Here is a 17615-nt window from a genome sequence, read left to right on the forward strand (position 1 = left end):
CTACATCAACCATCACTCAAAAAGTTAAAACATGAACGAGGAAAGCAGATCATTATTTATTTGGACATCTATTTGATACACGAAAGCACTAAGCATTACCGTCCGCTGCATGCTGCAATAAAAACATCACTCACCATCATCTTCACGAACTCCTCATAGTTGATTTGTCCGTCACCGTCGACGTCAGCTTCGCGAATCATTTCGTCGACTTCCTCGTCCGTAAGTTTCTCCCCAAGGTTGGTCATGACGTGCCTGAGCTCTGCGGCGGAAATGAAACCGTTGCCGTCCTTGTCAAAGACCTTGAATGCCTCCTTGATTTCCTCTTCAGAGTCAGTGTCCTTCATTTTCCGTGCCATCATGGTCAAGAATTCAGGAAAGTCGATTGTGCCATTTCCATCGGCGTCAACCTCGTTGATCATGTCCTGAAGCTCAGCTTCGGTAGGGTTCTGACCAAGGGAGCGCATGACGGTGCCCAGCTCCTTGGTTGTGATGGTGCCATCACCGTCCTTGTCAAAGAGGGAGAATGCCTCCTTGAATTCAGCGATCTGCTCTTCGGTCAATTGGTCTGCCTGTGGTGGAGGGTACCGAGGAGCAACAAGGTCAACAGGTTTGCACTGCAACGCGACATTTCTAGGCGGGTGTCATCTGCTTTCCGACTCCATCGTTGCCAAGCGCCATTCCAACGCACATCGTTGCACGTCCAAAAGGATTGACAGCCTACGCGCCAGTCCATCACCCCACACGATGACTGCCATTCACATGTACTGATTCCTTACCATGGTCGTTTAAATCAGTAGTAGCGTGGAGGGATGATGGGATCAAGCCGAGAAAAAACGGAAAAAAACACTTGCAGACAAGGGCACTGATAACCTTTGGCACAAAAGTAAAGAGTCTAAAGGATACAACAAGCGGCAAACTTGGCAACGCGAGCATTGGGTATGTGGCACAGTCACTGTTGCTACAATTGGTCCAGACGGCTGGACACTTAGGCCGTCGTCTTGGATGGGTCGGGGACCTCCCTCGTCTCGTAGGACCAGAAACCTTGAACGTCGCTGGTTAAGAAGCAGTTAGACGTAAAGCAAGGTCAGGGAGAAGGCAGCTCAACGATAGAGCATGGACATACCATAGCATCTTTATGATTGTGCCTCCTACTCCACATTTGATCAAGTCCGTCAACGTAATCCGATCCGACATTTGGGGATTCGCCATATCAAATACTTCGTTCTGGACAAGATATATGAGCCTCTTATATGCAAATGCCTCCCTCGTAACAGAACTTCACACCTTTACGTCGCGGATCCCAACTGTCTCGTGTCCCATTGACATCATCTTATCTGCTACAGCCTAGAATGCGTCGATATTTCGTTAACCATCCAGGTTTCTAGGGAGAAGCACGATATGCAATATACCTTGAAGAAATACATAATCGTATGCTCATCCAAATATCCTTCTCCTTTGATGTCCAACATCCGGAAGCAGTAGCTAATCGCTTCAGGTGTTTGTATGTTTTCCACGGCCAGCACAAAATCCAAAAATGTTCGATAGTCCTGCATTCACAAAAAGATGCACATGTCAGGATAAAATTCAGCGCCAAAGAGCGCATTGACTCTTTAACGTTACCATTTCGCCCCCATATGTCTGACATTCTGAAAACGACTTGCTTAGCATCCATCAATGTCAATAACTGCCATCCATCCTATCGGTACCTTGGAAGACTCGGTCCAGAAAAAGATCTGTCAGCGAACCACTGTTGTATTTCCCAAGCTCAGACCTGCTGAGCATGCCATTGCGGTCCGTGTCCAGATTCAAAAACTGCCCTGATCAAAGCAAACGCTCAACATTAAAGAAGCTAGTGCCGGGCGTCGAAAAGATCAGACCGCACCGTAAACCCGTAAGCTCGAGTACGCGGAGAACCAGTTTGACCGTTCATAGTCTTTGGGTAATTCAGGCTCCCGCAATTCGAATAGTTCAGTGAGAATTGGCGACAACAGAATGTTTTGAATGCCTATCTTGCCTACGGCATCCAGAACATGTTTACACCTGGCATTCCTCCCTTGTAATCATAATAGCGACTTACCGCGTCGCATGGGATCCAAGAAGAACCCAAACTTTCGGGACGCAGTGCATAAATAGAACTTGTGAAATGACTTGCTAAGAGTATGCAGGTTAAGAGACGGTATCAAATCTGCAACGTAACGTTGAAGATCCTGCGAATGAGAAGGGTCTCAATCGGCTGACATCGAACTAGCAGAGCATCCACGTCAGCGCACCTCTTCGGTAAGGTAACCATCGCGGTCATCGTCGTAGACACTCAAATCAAGGCGAGCTTGGAGCAAGGAAACTGCTCGGTATGAGATGTGAATGGCCTTTGGGCCGAGGGGAGCATTTGGTCCGATCGCGGCCATTTCATACCTTTACGCAACACATAATTGAAAAACTGAAGTACCGATATTGTTCCATCGTCTTCTTCAACAAATCGCATATAGCATGAAGGCTTGAAGAAGGATCGAAACTTTGCTGGCAATGTGGAATTGATTTGATCGAAATCAGCATAGCTTATCTGCTACAGATGAACGTGGATGAGCTTCAATATTGCTTCCAGCTTATTTTTCAACAGCTGTTCCAAACTGTGACCTAATTTTGATAAGGCAGCCCGCACCAGCGAACTTGGTATACTTACCCGTTCTTCGTCGGTTTCTCCCGTTGCTCTCTCCAACAGAGCGTCCCACAAAATATCCAACTCCTCGTTGGAAAGCAGACTGTTTCTTTGGAAGGAAATGAACTCGGCGTAGGCGGCTTCTCCAAACTTCTGAGCTAGTTCCGAACTTGGAACTTTCTTCTATACGAGGTGTTAGGTCTGTTGTACCCTGCGCGAGTAGCTGCACATACCTTTACGAAGAAGCGTGGGATACCACTCTGAATTTCCCGCTGTGGGCCATGTTCATACTCTTCATTCTGCGCTTCAGTGCTGTCGTGCACAGGCTGCTCTGCGCATCTATGAAGGGCCGCTCGCCAACTCGCCATGTAAACAAGTTGGGGATACCGGAGTGAATTCGCCAGTATGTCACGGACGCGCTTCTGGGGTTGCCTCGGAATACACCATTTCGCCACGCATCACCCTGACAAACCTTGGCATAAACAGCACCTCTTAAACGTTTCTAAACGGCGCGGATATCGAGTTGTGAGAGATGTCCTCAGGGGACTCCACTCCAACCACACCGAGGACTCCTTCAGAAACGGCATACCTCCCAGAAGTGGGAAGCGTGGTGGAGATCAACGGGGTGATTGGCAAGGTTCACTATGCCGGAACAACGTCCTTCGCTACCGGATTGTGGGTCGGTATAGAACTTGAGGCACCCAAGGGCAAGAATGATGGTTCCGTGCAAGGAATAAGATATTTTACGTGCGAAATGGGATACGGTGTATTTGTCCGCCCAAGTCAAGTTCGGAGGCCAGATGGCACCCCGAAGGTACGAGAACAAACAATGGATTCACCTACTATGTGAAGTGAAGTGCAAAAACTAATCTCTTGCTGTCAACTCCAGCCGGCAGGTACACCAACCTCCTCAACTCCATCTGCGCGAAGTCGACCCACATCCGCCCCACCTTCCCGCTCCACCACTCCAACCGCAAGAAACATATCGCAACGCACTTCAACCCGACCGTCACCTTCTCCTTCCACTGTGTCTCGACCTACATCTGCTCCTTTGGGAACAGCTCGTACAGGTAGCGCCCGAAACTCCACTGTGGGTCCGACAAGAGTCCTATCCCCAACCAGTGGCCTGCCTTCACCGAAACTACGAAACTCTGCCATATCTCCAGTGCCAAGGGGAGCATCTCCGCCAAATCCATTATCGCGGGGCTCATCCAGGAGCACATCGAGAAGTGGGTCGTTCTCCGACCCTCAAGAAGAACTGGAGAAGAAAATGCACATGTCTACTCCAAAATCCGCGTTGAAAAGAATAAGTTCGGAGCTAAGGGAAGAGGAGGCGCTTCATACAGAAGAAGTCGAAGAGGTCCCTGCTCCTCCCGTGTCGGTGACGAGCCAGGTGTCACGTTTGGTGACAGCCTTAGAACCTCCAAGACCAAGTGACCAAGTGAGCTCTGCGACCACGAATACAACAGCACGTCCTGCATCTGCACTGGATTTTGAGCAAGATGAGCAAATAATACAGGATGAGCATATTGCTCAAGTAACGGACGTCACGCCTCCGCTCAATACCACGTACGATCATCCAGTTGTCGCCTCGTCTATAACTAATGTGAACGCAAGTCCTTCAAAGTTCAGTCAAGTACGTGCTGAAACAGGTTGCGCAGTACCATGTGCCAGAATTTATTTCATTAACGCTACCTTTGCAGCTCGTTCCTCTTCGCGATTTGGAAGATCTTCGTATTAAAATTAAACACTTAGAAATCAAACGCGCAGAAGATCGAGAAAAACTCCTGGAATTCGAGCGTCTGCGTACAGAGCTGGATTCAGCGGTGGTCATGCGAAGTAAACTGAGCGAAAAGCTACAGGAGTTGCAAGCTGAAATGAAAGATGCCCGACGACAGCTAAAAGATGCATTGGAAGAAAAGGACCATCTGGAAGTACAATTGGCGGAAACACAAGAAGGTATGGAGATGATCCTCCTGGATAAGGAGATGGCAGAGGAAAGGGCAGATTCACTTCAGGCGGAAGTCCACGCGCTCGAGGAAAAGGTGGAGGAACTTTCACTAGATTTGGAGGTTCTTAAAGAGGAGGGCCATCCAGGCGCACCCGCAGATGATGAGGCAAACACTGGGGAATCGGAGGAGCGATCCAGTGTAGCTTTTATTCAGCTCGAAAGACAGAATGAACGGCTGAAAGACGCATTAGTGAAATTGCGCGACGTCACCACGGAGCAAGAAGCGGTTTTGAAAGACAAGATCGAGATGCTGGAGAAAGAGGCTATAGAACTCGCAGAGTACAAGGTCCAACATGAGAAGGTTTCTGAAAAGCTTGCCGTTGCTGAGGTTACAATCGAAGACCTGAAAGCAATGATAGATGATTCGCTTGGCGCCGAGGACATGGTAGAGACTCTTACGGAAAGAAACATGATTTTGAACGAAAAGCTCGAAGAAGCAAAGGCTGTAATTCAAGATCTGGAAGCTCTTAAGGAGTTGAATGACGAGCTAGAACAGGATCATATTGAAACCGAAAAGCTACTGCAAGAGGAGATTGATTTAAAGGATGGGCTCTTAGTTGAGCAGGGGAAACGAATTTCTGGTCAAGAAGAGGCATTAGCAGACTATGAAAGAACCATTGTTCAATTCCGGGATTTGGTTCGCACCTTGCAGAGCGATTTAGATCGGTTGCGTCGAGGGGTTGACGACGGGGCCCCAGACCAGAAGCAGCGGGACCTCGGCAGCCAAACTCAGGCCATGGTCAACTTGAATCTCCAATTACAGTCGACAGCGCTGAAAGCGCAGGCCAGAGCTGTAGAGTTAGAATTACGCAAGCTGGATGTGGAGCAAGCCATGCAGCAATTGGAGATGATTAAGCCATATTTGCCGGATTCCTTTTTCCAAACAGAGGTCGACGCCTTGTTCTGCATTTTACTTTTCCGACGACTCTACTTCAAAGCCCATCTCTTGGCTGAACGCGTCAAAGAGGTTGCAAATCAGACTGACGATCCCGGGGAAGCCGACAAAAGGTCTTTCTTGTGGCACATCGTGGACAAGCTGGGGCAACTCGATGGGCTGGCGCGTCAGTTTGATGGGTACATGGGGGGCTGCTCCGTTGACCAGTTCATGAAGCTGGGCAAAATGTACCCAGAGCTGACTGGTGCAGAGAAGAAGCTGGATCATCTCATAGAATTAGTGAAGAATGAGGAGATCAAGGGGATTGCACTCCTGAACGATTTGACTAAATCGATCATGAGACTTGAACGTCTTGCTGAAGCCTATCTGCGGCAGGGTGATGGACCCATAGATGTACGAAGTCGACAGCATCTCATGCAGGCGTGCATTGCGGCGGTAGGGGTAAGCACAGAGAGAGTGGGAGCTGATGTGGAAAGAGTTGATGTAGCTCTTACTGGCAACGAAGTGGATGATAATGTGGTTGATGAGACTTTGCCGGCCAGCAGAGGGGAGGTACTGACCCTATGGGAAGATGTGCGGAAGGTTAACGCCAGTGTTAAAGCTACTAGTAAAAAGCTTGAGCGTCGGTTGGATGACATGGCGAGACAAGGATGGACCGTTCGGGCATCTGCTACAACACTTATCCTCGATGTAAATACCCAACGTCTGCGTTTGACGGACTTTTGCGACGCGCTGGCAAGTGAAGTGGTGAAACATATTCAGGAGTGTCGGAAGACCAATCGACCAGTTGTGCCTCTGACGCTGCACAAAGCATCCCGTGATGCCGCAGAACGTATCTTCGGAACAACCGAAGGAATATTCGGGACTGCACTTCTTGAAAATCTCCAGAAGCTAGTCGATTCTCTCGGTCAGGCGGAGACCGCTCTGGGTGATGATGGCAACTGGGAGAAGATACCATCCACGTCCGCTCCTTGGCTCAGCCGTGCTGATAGAGTCAAGAGCGACTACACAGTCAATTCCAACCTCCAAAAGCAAGTGGAGTCTTTGAATGAGGAGGTCATGACTTTGGTACGAGAAGTCAAATCAAAAGATCAGCTGTTGCAGGAATCTGCAGTTAAAATAGAGTTGCTCGAAAAGAGGATGGAGAATGTTCGCAAGCACGCTGAAACGATATCTCATCTGGAAGACTCTCTTACCAAAACCAAGGAGAAGGCCAAGGTATATGAAGAGGCTGTCGAGTCTCTGCATGCTGATCTGGAGCAGCTGGAAAATGAAAATGAGAAATTACGGAAGGTTGTGAAGAGATATGAGAGACAGCAACCTGGTGTTCCGGGGGTGGTGTCGCCGCGGTCAATGCGAATTGATTCTACCAGCGACGCTGGGGCAGGCGCGCGAGGGAGATCTGAGGATGTGATGCGGCCGGAAGGCGTGGAATCGGTTATGGACGATAGTTTGCTGGCACAGGTAAGATGTTTGGGAATACGCAGAGCTTGTCATCATATCACCTGCCTTACACAATCGATCCTGTAGTTTGAATCCCTAAAATCTGCCGTGCGTTTCCTACGGACGGAAAACTCTCGGCTCAAGGCGGACAAGGCCATGGCATCCTCCGTGACACTGTTCGACCCTCTGGATCCGCTCATGCGTCGCGGTTTACGACGTTCTGATATCTTGTCACCCGCCGCGCAAACTGCCGATGCTGATAGTCCAGAAGAACGGGAATCCGTTCGGTCCCCATCCGTTGAGGATGGTTTAGCTCAAGTCAGACAGGAGGCTCGTAAGTTCGCCCGACAAGTATCCTTGATCGCTACCACACCACGCGTGGTCGATGTTACGCGCATGCCTGCTGCAACAGAGCGTAAGTGGTGGTCCTGCAGGGATGATCCCAGGATCCAGAAACTGGCCGAGGAAGAAAAAGGTAGACGACTGTGGGAAAAGGGGATGGAGTTACGGGAGAAGGTGCATCGAGCTGTTGGAGCGACTTCTACAACGCTCGCATCACATGTACGTATGCACTGCTGCACTGCATGGGCGTAATAGTGGCCATAATCTCTGATTCATTAAACCTTGCAGGGCCCACGTTCATTGCATCAAGGCAAGGCTGGAGAAATGCCACTTTTAGGACGAGTCCGATTCCCATGCACCTTGCCGGAAGAATCCGGCCGACGTAAATGCGTGGTCCTCAAGACGAGGAAAGAGTTTGAAGCGCTGCACGCGGTGCTCGCCATATGATGGAAACCAATGCTATTGAATTAGAAAATATTGCGATACCTGCGGGTGTGCAAACCAGTTTACTGTTCAATACCCAATTAGACAACTGTACTGGAACTATGTAGATAGGTAATGTATTAATGAGCTACAATCAGCAGCAGATCAGATTTACAAATTCGGCTGGCCCGAAATGAAAAACCACTTGTCAACTGGAAATAGAACGCCAATTTAGGTCCAGCACAAGAAAAGATCGAGGCACATTCAACGGCTACACTTACTTGAGGGGTCAATTGGTCCCGGAGGTTTGGGGGCGCTTGCAGGCACACTTTTGTATTCTGCCGAGTCAGTACCAACCTTGTATGGGCTATCGGCAACCGTCGTGTTCACACTACGATAGACGATACTTCAGAACTTGGACATGTGGAAATCAGACAACTGCTTGAACATACGTGGTCACGTCATAGCTCTCTCCTTTGTTAGGGACGGCCTTGGTGATGAGGCGGTGCCATGCCTCGTGGGTCTCGTTTATGACTTCGGTGGCATACTTCTTATTCTTGGCCTCACCGCTGAATGCAAAGTTGTTCTCGGGCTTGCCATCCGGGATCTTGTAGATGCGGAACCATTCATTGGTAGCCCGAAGAAGACCAGGCAGGAGCTTCTCAACATCCTCAATGTCGTTAAGCTTGGGAGCAAGCGGGTCGTTCACATCGATGACAATGACCTTCCAGTCAGTTTCACCCTCATCAAGAAGGGCCATTGTGCCCAGCACCTTGACCTGCTTGACCTGGCCAGTGTAGCCAACTGTCTCGCCAATTTCGCATACATCAAGCGGATCATTGTCACCCTTGGCCTTCGTGTCGGGATGAACCGACGTGGGGTCTTCCCAAGTTTGGGGGAATGCACCATAGTTCCAGATATAACCGTGGTGGGGGAAACAGTTGCGCACGTAGCGGAGCTTGCCCTTCTTCACATCCTGCTTGATGGGGTTGAAAGCTTCATCCTTGGAGATTTCCAACTTGGCGTTCGTCCAGCGAGGAATTTCGACAACCATGTTGTAGATTGTCTTCTCGGCATTGGCGTACAACGGAATGTCGTGGAAGGGAGAGACCACCTTGCCGGTGCTGTCCTCTACATTCATTACAGACAATTATCAGCAGCATACTCGAGAAAGCTAATCTACGGAGCATAGACTCACCAATGTACACCCGGTGCTCGAGGGTGTTGGGAGCACCGACAACGCGGGGCTTGTATTCAGTCATGTTGCTAGATGTAGCGTGTAAGGAGCGGACGGAAGTGGGGAGTAGGTGCTGGTAAACAGCTGTTGTTCTCCTAACCGGAGATGATGCGAACCTTAAGTGAGACAGCTTGGCGATGGCCAAAAGAATCGTGCACGAAGAGCGACGGGAGGCCTCGCCATCTTGCGCCGCATTGTTGCCATGCGATGGACACACCCGGATTACACATTGGAATGCATTGATCGGGTCGAACCGTGACGTCAAAGCTGAATATGAGATATCGACAGCAACTCATTGCCGCTGGCTGGGAGTCGAAAATATCAGAGGTGTTGAATCGACTTGTGGACTGTCTGTATCCCATCACGCCGTGAACCTCTCTGCACACGGCATGGGCTTCGTCTCCGAGCGACTCAATGCCCAGTTACGGGCGATAGATGCCGTCTTCCACCTGGACCCGGAACACGACGACTTGTCCAATACGTTTACCATTCTGTTTGGTCAAACCAGTAACTCTGTTGAGGGAACGAGACAATCCGATGCTGTTCGCATTATTTGGGACGTTTTGCAATCTCCGACTTTTAGGCGCCCCCGCGTAAAGAAGAGCGACGACTCGGACCTTGCCGAAGATCATTTACCACCACTAACTGAAGTTGCGGAAAGGCTGCGGCAAGTACGAGAGGCCTTGTCCGAAGAGAGTCTTGCACGTACTTCTGCCTCAACTTCTAGTTCTGACCGTACAAATCTTGGTCCACTAAAACAAGGGCGATATCCGCTTGCTGAGTTGGCATTCTTATCCAAAGTCGCGGCCGTACTACACGCTCACCTGTTGCACCGTCTCGTTACCGCGTCAAGTAGTCTTCCACCTCATGTTTCCTATTGGCGAGACCAGGAGATATCAAGTATCCGTGCTGGGTACTATCTGCTTCAAACCTTACCGCGACGTATATATCGCTACGCCCAGTTGTTGGCTGCATCAGTGCGATCGCAGCAACCACACCATCTCCGACCACAGTTCCAGATATTCTCAAAAAAGCTGCTGAGTAGGTTTGGCGGAGCGGGCCAGCAAGTCAATGTAGCGAGTACGACATTTTTGGGACTTGGGTTAAGCAGCCTTCGGCCGCCACCCACGGTCTTTGAGTTGGCGCGCCAAGAGATTAGATGCAAAAGAGAGAAGTTGGAGATCGCCAGAGAAGTGGAAGCAAGCTGCCTGGGGCTCCTAGCCGACCATGGCATTGATATAAAGCCCGCAACGGTGCGAGCAACCTTTGCTAGACGGAGCGCAGAGGGCCGTTTCAAGGTCTCACGCGAAGATGTGGCTGAAGCTGCAAAGGAGGTGCAAGCAACGCTGTCCAAAGTTTTAATACTTATGACAGCGTCCCTCGATAAAGTAAGCAGAGTGGCTGACGACATGAGTCCAGAGGAGGAAGTTGTATGGGCTGATGTGTCCAGCTTGGAAGGTCTGTAATAAAGATAAACGATGTCACAAGCGAGTGGGCCTGATGCATTGTCTGAATTCAGAGGATATCGGGCATACGGAAGTTCAGCCTATTGCAGACTTGTACGAAGAAGTCAATCGTGTATACACGTCCTTCGTCACTCTCGACTGGTCGTTCGAGCGCCTGACAAGAAAATACGGACGGCCTTCGCGGATTACCCGGTATTGGCTCCCGGCTGTAACAGGCACTTTCCTGGTGTACAGCATTGGCTCTACCCTGGCATTGCGATGGGATGACGTTGTAGATTGGGCTGACAATCTGCGGGACACCATATCCAGCTTTTTTACCGAATGGATCGTGAAACCTTTGCAGAACGTCTATACTACGATCCGACATAAAGAGGCGCAGCTGGCCATAACGTCGAGTGAATCATTGAATGCGGACCTGAAGGTATGATTGATAGCATTCATGAATATTTGGTCAAATCTCAACGGGTTCGGGTTTAGGCGCTTGAGAAGATGGTAGTAGAGTATGCGCGAGACCATGGAGTGACGGATCCCCTTGAACTGACCCGCATCGGGGAGCAAGCTCAGCATGGCGATATGAGTTTAGTGTTGCAACAGTATGCTGAAGAGCTTAAATCGCCGTTCAAAAATGCTCTGAGCGGTAGGAGATGATATTATGCTCGCTTGGGTTGCGTTAGTAATTATGACATTTTATTGGGATCAGGCGACTTGGTACGAGCGCTTCTCATTCAAATCCAGAAGGCGAAAGTCGATGGGGAGCTAGCCATATCAGCGCTCGATAAGCTGTTGCGCTCAAACGAACTCAACTTTGCATTTCTGGCGGTCATGCCCTCCATCTTACTTACCTGGTCTCTTGGAAGCAGTTTTCAAAGATTGTGGAGGGGATCAAAGGAGAAGAACAGGGAGAAAACGTATAGGCTTGTCAGAGGAAGTCTAAGGTGGTGTATTATGCAATTGTATATCTATTAGCAGGGGACTGATCCGCGCATTTTATCATTCTTAGGAATATTGATCGCCTGTTGAACCAAGCCAATCAGCAGGGAGCACGGGTTCAACCGCTTCCTCATCAAGCGCACGGTCTCCTCCTTTGTGAAGTATATCTGTTGCGACGTTGCGTCCCGAGCATTCCTAGAAGAGAGAACTACCGACAGAATTTTGTTGAAGATTTAAGAGAACTAGAAGGGGGAGCCAATGATGCTGAGTGGACACCGAACCACGATTTCCAGCTAGTCCGAGATTCTCGAGAGCGATGGACGGTCACCCAGCGAATGGAGACGGTAAAACGAATGTGGAGGACTTATCCTTTTGTGCGAGGGGTATCTGTATGATAAATTATAGTGGGCAGATGGCGGGTAATGTGACCCAGGATTGTACCATATTTCCAATTGAGAAAGCATCCACGATTGTAGCAAGCCATTCAAGAGGCATCAGTAATAATCATACAGTAATAATGTGGCTAATGCGGATATTCATTGATTATCCTGCCGGTGCATGGCAAGGAGCTGTTCAGTTTGTCAAAGCTGCCATTCCCTCTCTCTCCCTCTCTCTCTCTCGTTCCTCAACTCACGTCTCACTCTTATGTTTGAATCCTATCGCGCTACGTCGGTCATCACCTTTCAATCTCAACAATGCACTTGCCAGTGGAATGGTAAGCAAAACTCACCCTGCACCCTTCTAATTGCCACGGCCTGATTTCCGCTTATGGTTTTAGTCCCATCGTGCTGGAACAACTATGCTCGCAATTTCTCTCAAGATGGTGGAAGTTTTACCTGGTTTGAGGTACTTAGGCCCAACAACATCGCATGCAGAAAAGTTATGCTTTGTCAAGGCCACAATCTTCAGAGTGAAGACGGGAGCATCTTAGTAGTGTACTGATCTGGATTACTTAACACTGCACGTGATGCGCTATGCTTGCATAATCATAGAGTTCAAGCGCTCCTGGTGCTGAACTGTTCGCAAGACAGTATCGCCGGACCAACCTCGCTGATATGTATGGATCACGACAACCGAGGTAGTTTTACATCGTAAGATTTCTTTATTCGCCCTTTTTGATTGTGTAAACTTTGTCGCGTTCAGGACGAGCTTCGTCGGCGCATCTACAGCGACTCTCGCACCAACTTCATCCATGGAAGAGGACGACCTGTACACTTTTGATAAAAAGGTACCTTCCATCTGACTTGGTCTGTGATCTTTATTTATATTGAGATGTGTGATCAATGAAAGCCACCGGGATCGAGCCTTTACGGCGCAACATGGACATCCGCCGGTCGCGGTGTGCCAACCAGTTTTGGAGTACCGCAGACCGCAAGACTGGGAACAGCTAGTAAAGGAGATGGTGGGATGGCTCGGCCAATGACATCTGTGCGAGCTGCTGGATATTCAAGTCGCGGGCGACCGGGAATGGCTGCTGGACAGGCATTCGATCCGTTTAATCAAGGAGGTACGCAGCACTCTTGTCTTTGATTGCTGAAGACTTATCTGAGCATAGGAGCAGACGCCTAACTACTCTAACGTAAAGGTAGAACTCCCAGTGCAGGGGGCTACCACAAACTCGAGGAGACACCAGAAGAACAGATTCGAAACCTCGAGCGCAAAGTGAGTCAACTCATTGAAGAATCAACCATAGCTGCAGCAGAGGGCAATCTCCGCCTAGCTCTCGAAAAAGCCAAGGATGCTGGAAAGAAGGAACGTCAACTCTCCCGACAACGCGAACAAGCCGAACTTGGTGAACAGATGAATTTGGACTTGACGTACTGCGTGCTGTTCAATCTTGCGAACCAATACCAAGCAAATCAGATGTACCAGGAAGCCCTCAACACGTTTGCTGTCATTGTGAAGAACAAGCTGTTCAATCAATCAGGACGGTTGCGGGTCAATATGGGAAATATCTACTTTGCACAGAAGAAGTATTCCCAAGCTGTTAAGATGTATCGAATGGCTTTGGATCAAGTTTCGAACGCAAACAAAGATATTAGGTATGAATCGCTCCTGGAACTTGATGTCAGCAGCATTGACCAAGCACTTTTCCGCGATAGGTTGAAGATCATGCGAAACATTGGGAACGCCTTCGTCCGCATGGGCCAATTCCAAGACGCTATTACCTCATTCGAAGCAATTATGGAAGGCAATCCAGATTTTCACGCAGGATTCAACCTCATTTTGTGCTATTTTGCCCTCGGTGACCGCGACCGAATGAAGAAATGGTTGCAGAGGTTAACTTCTATTCGTCCTACTGCTGTCGAGCAATCTGAGGACTTTGGTGCGTCGGCAATGGATGAGGCTATTGATGATCACGAAGTCTTCAATGAGGATGAGCTGAGATCTATTGCTAGAAAGAGGTACAAATGGTTGCATTATGGGATGGTAGGAGGCCACCTCTGACACTGGTATAACTGCAAACAGACAGCAGTCGGCAGAACGCTGCATTGTCCTTGCCGCCAAACTTGTCGCACCCAACATCGAAAACACTTTTTCAACCGGTTACGACTGGATCGTCGATACCATCAAAAATTCACCACACTCTGCAATCGCGAGTGAGATTGAGATTGCTAAAGCGATCCAATATTTGAAAGCAAAGGATTTCACCAAGGTCTGGGCAGCATTTATTAGTGTCCACTACTGAAGTTCTCTTTGCTGATCATCGCTTCTCAATATACTTCGGGTAGGCGGTTGAGACCCTGAAAGCTTTCGAAAAGGCCGATCAAAAGATGGTTGGAACAGCAGCTACCAATCTCTCCTTCCTCTACTTCCTCGATGGCGACTACAAGCAAGCGGAAAAATACGCTGACCTGGCGATCACTACGGATCGGTATAACGCGAAAGCTCAAACCAATCGTGGCAACTGCTATTTTATCAAAGGTATGAACGTGTAACGATTTCAGATACCCTAGAAGCTTTCTGACATAAGTGTACTACCAAAAAGAGAATTACGAAAAGGCAAAAGAACATTATCAGGAGGCCGTTAGTGTTGATGCCGTTTGTACAGAAGCTATGTACAATTTAGGTATGAACTGTCAGATTATATCGTGTCGATACCGAATTCTTTCCACGTTTGCCTCACTCACATGATTGCACAATACAGGTATCGTAAATAAGAAACTGGGTAGATATGTAGAAGCTTTACAATGGTTCGAAAAGCTGTACGCAATCTTACGAAATAGTGCGGAAGTGATATTTCAAATTGCTGACATGTAAAGATTTACGTCGTTTGTCAATTCATCACAACCAACATCTCACGCTTCTTTATCATAGATACGATAAACAAGGCAATCTCCACCAAGCCATGGAATGGTTCAACATCCTTATCTCCGTGGTTCCTACAGATCCAGGCGTTCTAGCAAGACTAGGGAACATGTTCGTTCGCGATGGAGACAAATCTCAAGCATTTCAATACTACTCCGAGTCCTACCGATATTTCCCATCAAGCATGGACGTGATTGCTTGGTTGGGAGCGTATTATGTAGAATGTCAAGTGTATGAACAGGCCGTCCAGTTCTTCGAGCGAGCGGCTATGATTCAGCCTACGCAAGTCAAATGGCAGCTCATGATTGCGAGCTGTTACAGGAGGAGTGGAAACTATCAACAGAGTTTGGAGACCTATAAGCGGATACATGACAAGTTTCCTGACAATGTTGAATGTAGGAACTCCCGGTGATTTAAAGGGAGCTCGTTCTTCATTTGCCTTTTTCTAACAGTTTCCGGGGATGCCTTCACCCAGGTCTGCGATTCCTGGTGCGAATATGTACCGATCTCGGGATGAAAGACGTACACGAATACGCCGAGAAATTGGCTAGAGCTGAACGGGCAAAGGAGCGGGCCGAAAGCGCCGAAGCAGAAGGAGTGGACACCACCGCTAGTGGGTCTCGTGGATCAGTTCATTCAGGACGAATCTCTAGGGTTGCACGGGGAGAGGGAGATCAATCCCAGGCAAATTCAGCAAAATCGAGAAGTGTATCCATCGCAAAACCATTTGAGAAGATTGGTACGTTCCATCACAACGTTTGTGGGGTTTATGTGAAAATAAATCATTTGTACATGACCAGATCCCAATCCACCAAAACGACCGCAGACCTCAATAGTAAGTCAACGACACGATATTTGGTAGCCGGGTAGCCGAAATCTGACAGATTGCGTACGCGTTATAGGCCAAGAATAGACCGGAAGAAGATGACTGGCAAGAGGATGTGAATAACTTGTTGCCCGAATAGTTAATTACACGTCACGAATATAAGCAGACAACTACAACTGCCTCTTAAGGCAAAAGCCATATTATGCATATGCTGATGAATTCGTCATTTTAGTATCAGTACATCCGGTGGTTCAGGGTTCCTGACCAGGGAGATTTCCGCCGTCCATCATGTCATTTGCCATGCGAGCCATGTTCGGATCGCTCATTATGTTTTGCAAGGCCTCAGGGTTTGACATAACTTGTTGCGCCCTAAATTTGTAGTGCAGATATGCATTGATAACGATGGCTAACGAGATAATAATTTAATACTCACATTTGGGTAAATGCGGGGTTCGACATCATCTGACTGATGGCTGGGTTTGACATCATTTGGGAGGCTAGATAAAAACAGAACGGTGTCAGCAGGACATCTGTATGCCTTGACCACTGGGAAAGATAACACGCACCCATCTGCATGAAGTTCGGGTTACTCATCATGGAGGCGAAATCAAATCCAGCCCCTGGACGTGGAGCAGCGCCAGTTGAGCGAACAGGTGTGTCCGCATTCAGCTTTTGTTCGGCAGCGTTCAAAGTCTGCTGCATAGATGTATTCGCAGGGTCCAGCTTAAGTCCCTCTTCACACGCTTCTTTTGCTTCCCTATATTTTCCGAGGCAGAAATATGCTTGTCTACAGAACCATACTGCTTAGATGCGCCCAGAAGCGAAAACCATACTCAACAGACGCATCACGTACCCCATACGACTGTATGCTTTACTGTATCCAGGGTCTACTTCTACCGCCCGCTTTGCATCCGCTACAGCCTCTTCGAACTTGCTCACCTGACTGTACGCCGCTGCTCTATTTCAATCGATCTATAAGTGCTCTCCGCAGTCATCCACCTATGGCACAACTTAACTAAGTACCTGTTTGAATAAAATACTGCATTTTCGCCATCCAACTCAATAGCCTGGCTGTAAAGGTCGATCGCGTCCGCATATTTCTTCGCCGCCATTTCCTTATTTCCTGCTACTTTAAGTTCTTCTGCCTTCGCTTTCACATCAACCGCCTGGTACAAAGAGGAGGGTAATCAACGTCTGGACCAAATCCTCCTTTGTTCAATTTGCAGTTACCTTTGCAGCTGGAACAGGGCTGGGAGCTGCTTTCTGTTGAGAGGCTTTCTGCGTTGCCAAGAATACATCAAAGATCTTCGGTAGGTTAGCCGGCTTTATGGAGAACTGGGTTTGTTGGTCCTTGTCGCTCAAGTCAATTTCAAAAGCTTCGCCTATGCATTGGATTGCAACTATTATGGCCAGTGAAGAAAGCTCAGTCCACAATTCTAGATAATCCCGCCAATTCCAAACATACCCTCAACACCCTCTGCGTCGTCCTGTTTAATAGTTCCATTCTTGATCGACTCTTGAAGATAATCGCAAATGGCGAAAGCCAATCTCTTTTGTTTGTTGTCAGCCATTGTTGACTATGATGGGTTGCTGGCTGTCAGTTGGTTGTGGGCGGCCTGCTGTTGTCCTGCTCCAAAAAAGGTTAAATGAGAAGCATGTGATCAAATGCATGGGTTCGTCTCCCAACCTTGCCTTCCAACTCCTTGCTCATTTGGCCTTTGCCCATCCCCTTTACTCTCCCTGTTGAGGTACGGAAACAAGGCAAAAGAAGAGGTACATCCCAAGGCAGCGCTGACGCCAAGGGCATCCACCGCGCTTACTAGATCTCACCAACACCTACCGGATCTAGTCACCACATAGAAGGTAGAAAACCGTGACGGAACGATGCAGACCCTCCCGTTCTTCCTCCCTTTCTCCCCAACATCCCTCCTACCTAGCCAGTTCCAAAACTTTACACCACCATCCTTCTGGGTCATATTTATTTCCATTTTTCTGGGTTACTTGATTCTTGTCGCGATCCTAGGGTTGCTAAAAGGAGCAGTAAGAGCCGTGTGGCGGGGCATCAAGGTGGCCATTG

The 17615-nt window shown here is 48.6% G+C and overlaps 6 protein-coding genes across 6 annotated transcripts; 2 read left to right on the forward strand and 4 right to left on the reverse strand.

Moving 5' to 3' along the window:
* Positions 1-56: 56 nt before the first annotated feature.
* Positions 57-779, reverse strand: SPPG_02082 (calmodulin; the record flags this gene model as incomplete). Its single annotated transcript, XM_016750383.1, has 3 exons — positions 57-68; positions 135-569; positions 777-779. The coding sequence occupies 3 exons, from the start codon at positions 777-779 to the stop codon at positions 57-59; spliced, it is 450 nt and encodes a 149-aa protein (XP_016611050.1).
* A 206-nt stretch (positions 780-985) lies between these two features.
* Positions 986-3024, reverse strand: SPPG_02083 (uncharacterized protein; the record flags this gene model as incomplete). The annotated part of the gene is made up of 12 exons (XM_016750384.1): positions 986-1052; positions 1124-1224; positions 1285-1344; positions 1410-1547; positions 1621-1646; positions 1707-1817; positions 1883-2014; positions 2078-2207; positions 2271-2341; positions 2413-2563; positions 2681-2839; positions 2890-3024. The coding sequence occupies 12 exons, from the start codon at positions 3022-3024 to the stop codon at positions 986-988; spliced, it is 1281 nt and encodes a 426-aa protein (XP_016611051.1).
* A 35-nt stretch (positions 3025-3059) lies between these two features.
* Positions 3060-8009, forward strand: SPPG_02084 (uncharacterized protein). Its single transcript, XM_016750385.1, has 5 exons — positions 3060-3470; positions 3546-4292; positions 4360-7026; positions 7093-7566; positions 7636-8009. Exons 1-5 carry the CDS (start codon positions 3189-3191, stop codon positions 7792-7794), a joined length of 4329 nt encoding a protein of 1442 aa, XP_016611052.1. The 5' UTR covers positions 3060-3188; the 3' UTR covers positions 7795-8009.
* Positions 7826-9180, reverse strand: SPPG_02085 (inorganic pyrophosphatase). Its single transcript, XM_016750386.1, has 4 exons — positions 8969-9180; positions 8223-8901; positions 8052-8161; positions 7826-7982 (listed from the first exon to the last, which is right to left on the reverse strand). Exons 1-4 carry the CDS (start codon positions 9030-9032, stop codon positions 7942-7944), a joined length of 894 nt encoding a protein of 297 aa, XP_016611053.1. The 5' UTR covers positions 9033-9180; the 3' UTR covers positions 7826-7941.
* On the forward strand, positions 9145-15734 carry SPPG_02086 (uncharacterized protein; the record flags this gene model as incomplete). Its single annotated transcript, XM_016750387.1, has 20 exons — positions 9145-10465; positions 10527-10894; positions 10951-11110; positions 11174-11408; positions 11474-11747; positions 11816-12118; positions 12182-12313; positions 12396-12481; positions 12547-12631; positions 12694-12910; positions 12989-13445; positions 13506-13808; positions 13873-14059; positions 14136-14328; positions 14393-14473; positions 14552-14660; positions 14722-15107; positions 15188-15451; positions 15513-15547; positions 15615-15734. The coding sequence occupies 20 exons, from the start codon at positions 9145-9147 to the stop codon at positions 15675-15677; spliced, it is 5259 nt and encodes a 1752-aa protein (XP_016611054.1). The 3' UTR covers positions 15678-15734.
* On the reverse strand, positions 15465-17133 carry SPPG_02087 (uncharacterized protein). Its single transcript, XM_016750388.1, has 7 exons — positions 17004-17133; positions 16769-16938; positions 16562-16704; positions 16392-16496; positions 16105-16325; positions 15972-16035; positions 15465-15907 (listed from the first exon to the last, which is right to left on the reverse strand). Exons 1-7 carry the CDS (start codon positions 17107-17109, stop codon positions 15790-15792), a joined length of 927 nt encoding a protein of 308 aa, XP_016611055.1. The 5' UTR covers positions 17110-17133; the 3' UTR covers positions 15465-15789.
* Positions 17134-17615: the final 482 nt, after the last annotated feature.

Source organism: Spizellomyces punctatus, assembly GCF_000182565.1.
Source record: "Spizellomyces punctatus DAOM BR117 chromosome Unknown supercont1.3, whole genome shotgun sequence".
NCBI lineage: Eukaryota > Fungi > Chytridiomycota > Chytridiomycetes > Spizellomycetales > Spizellomycetaceae > Spizellomyces > Spizellomyces punctatus.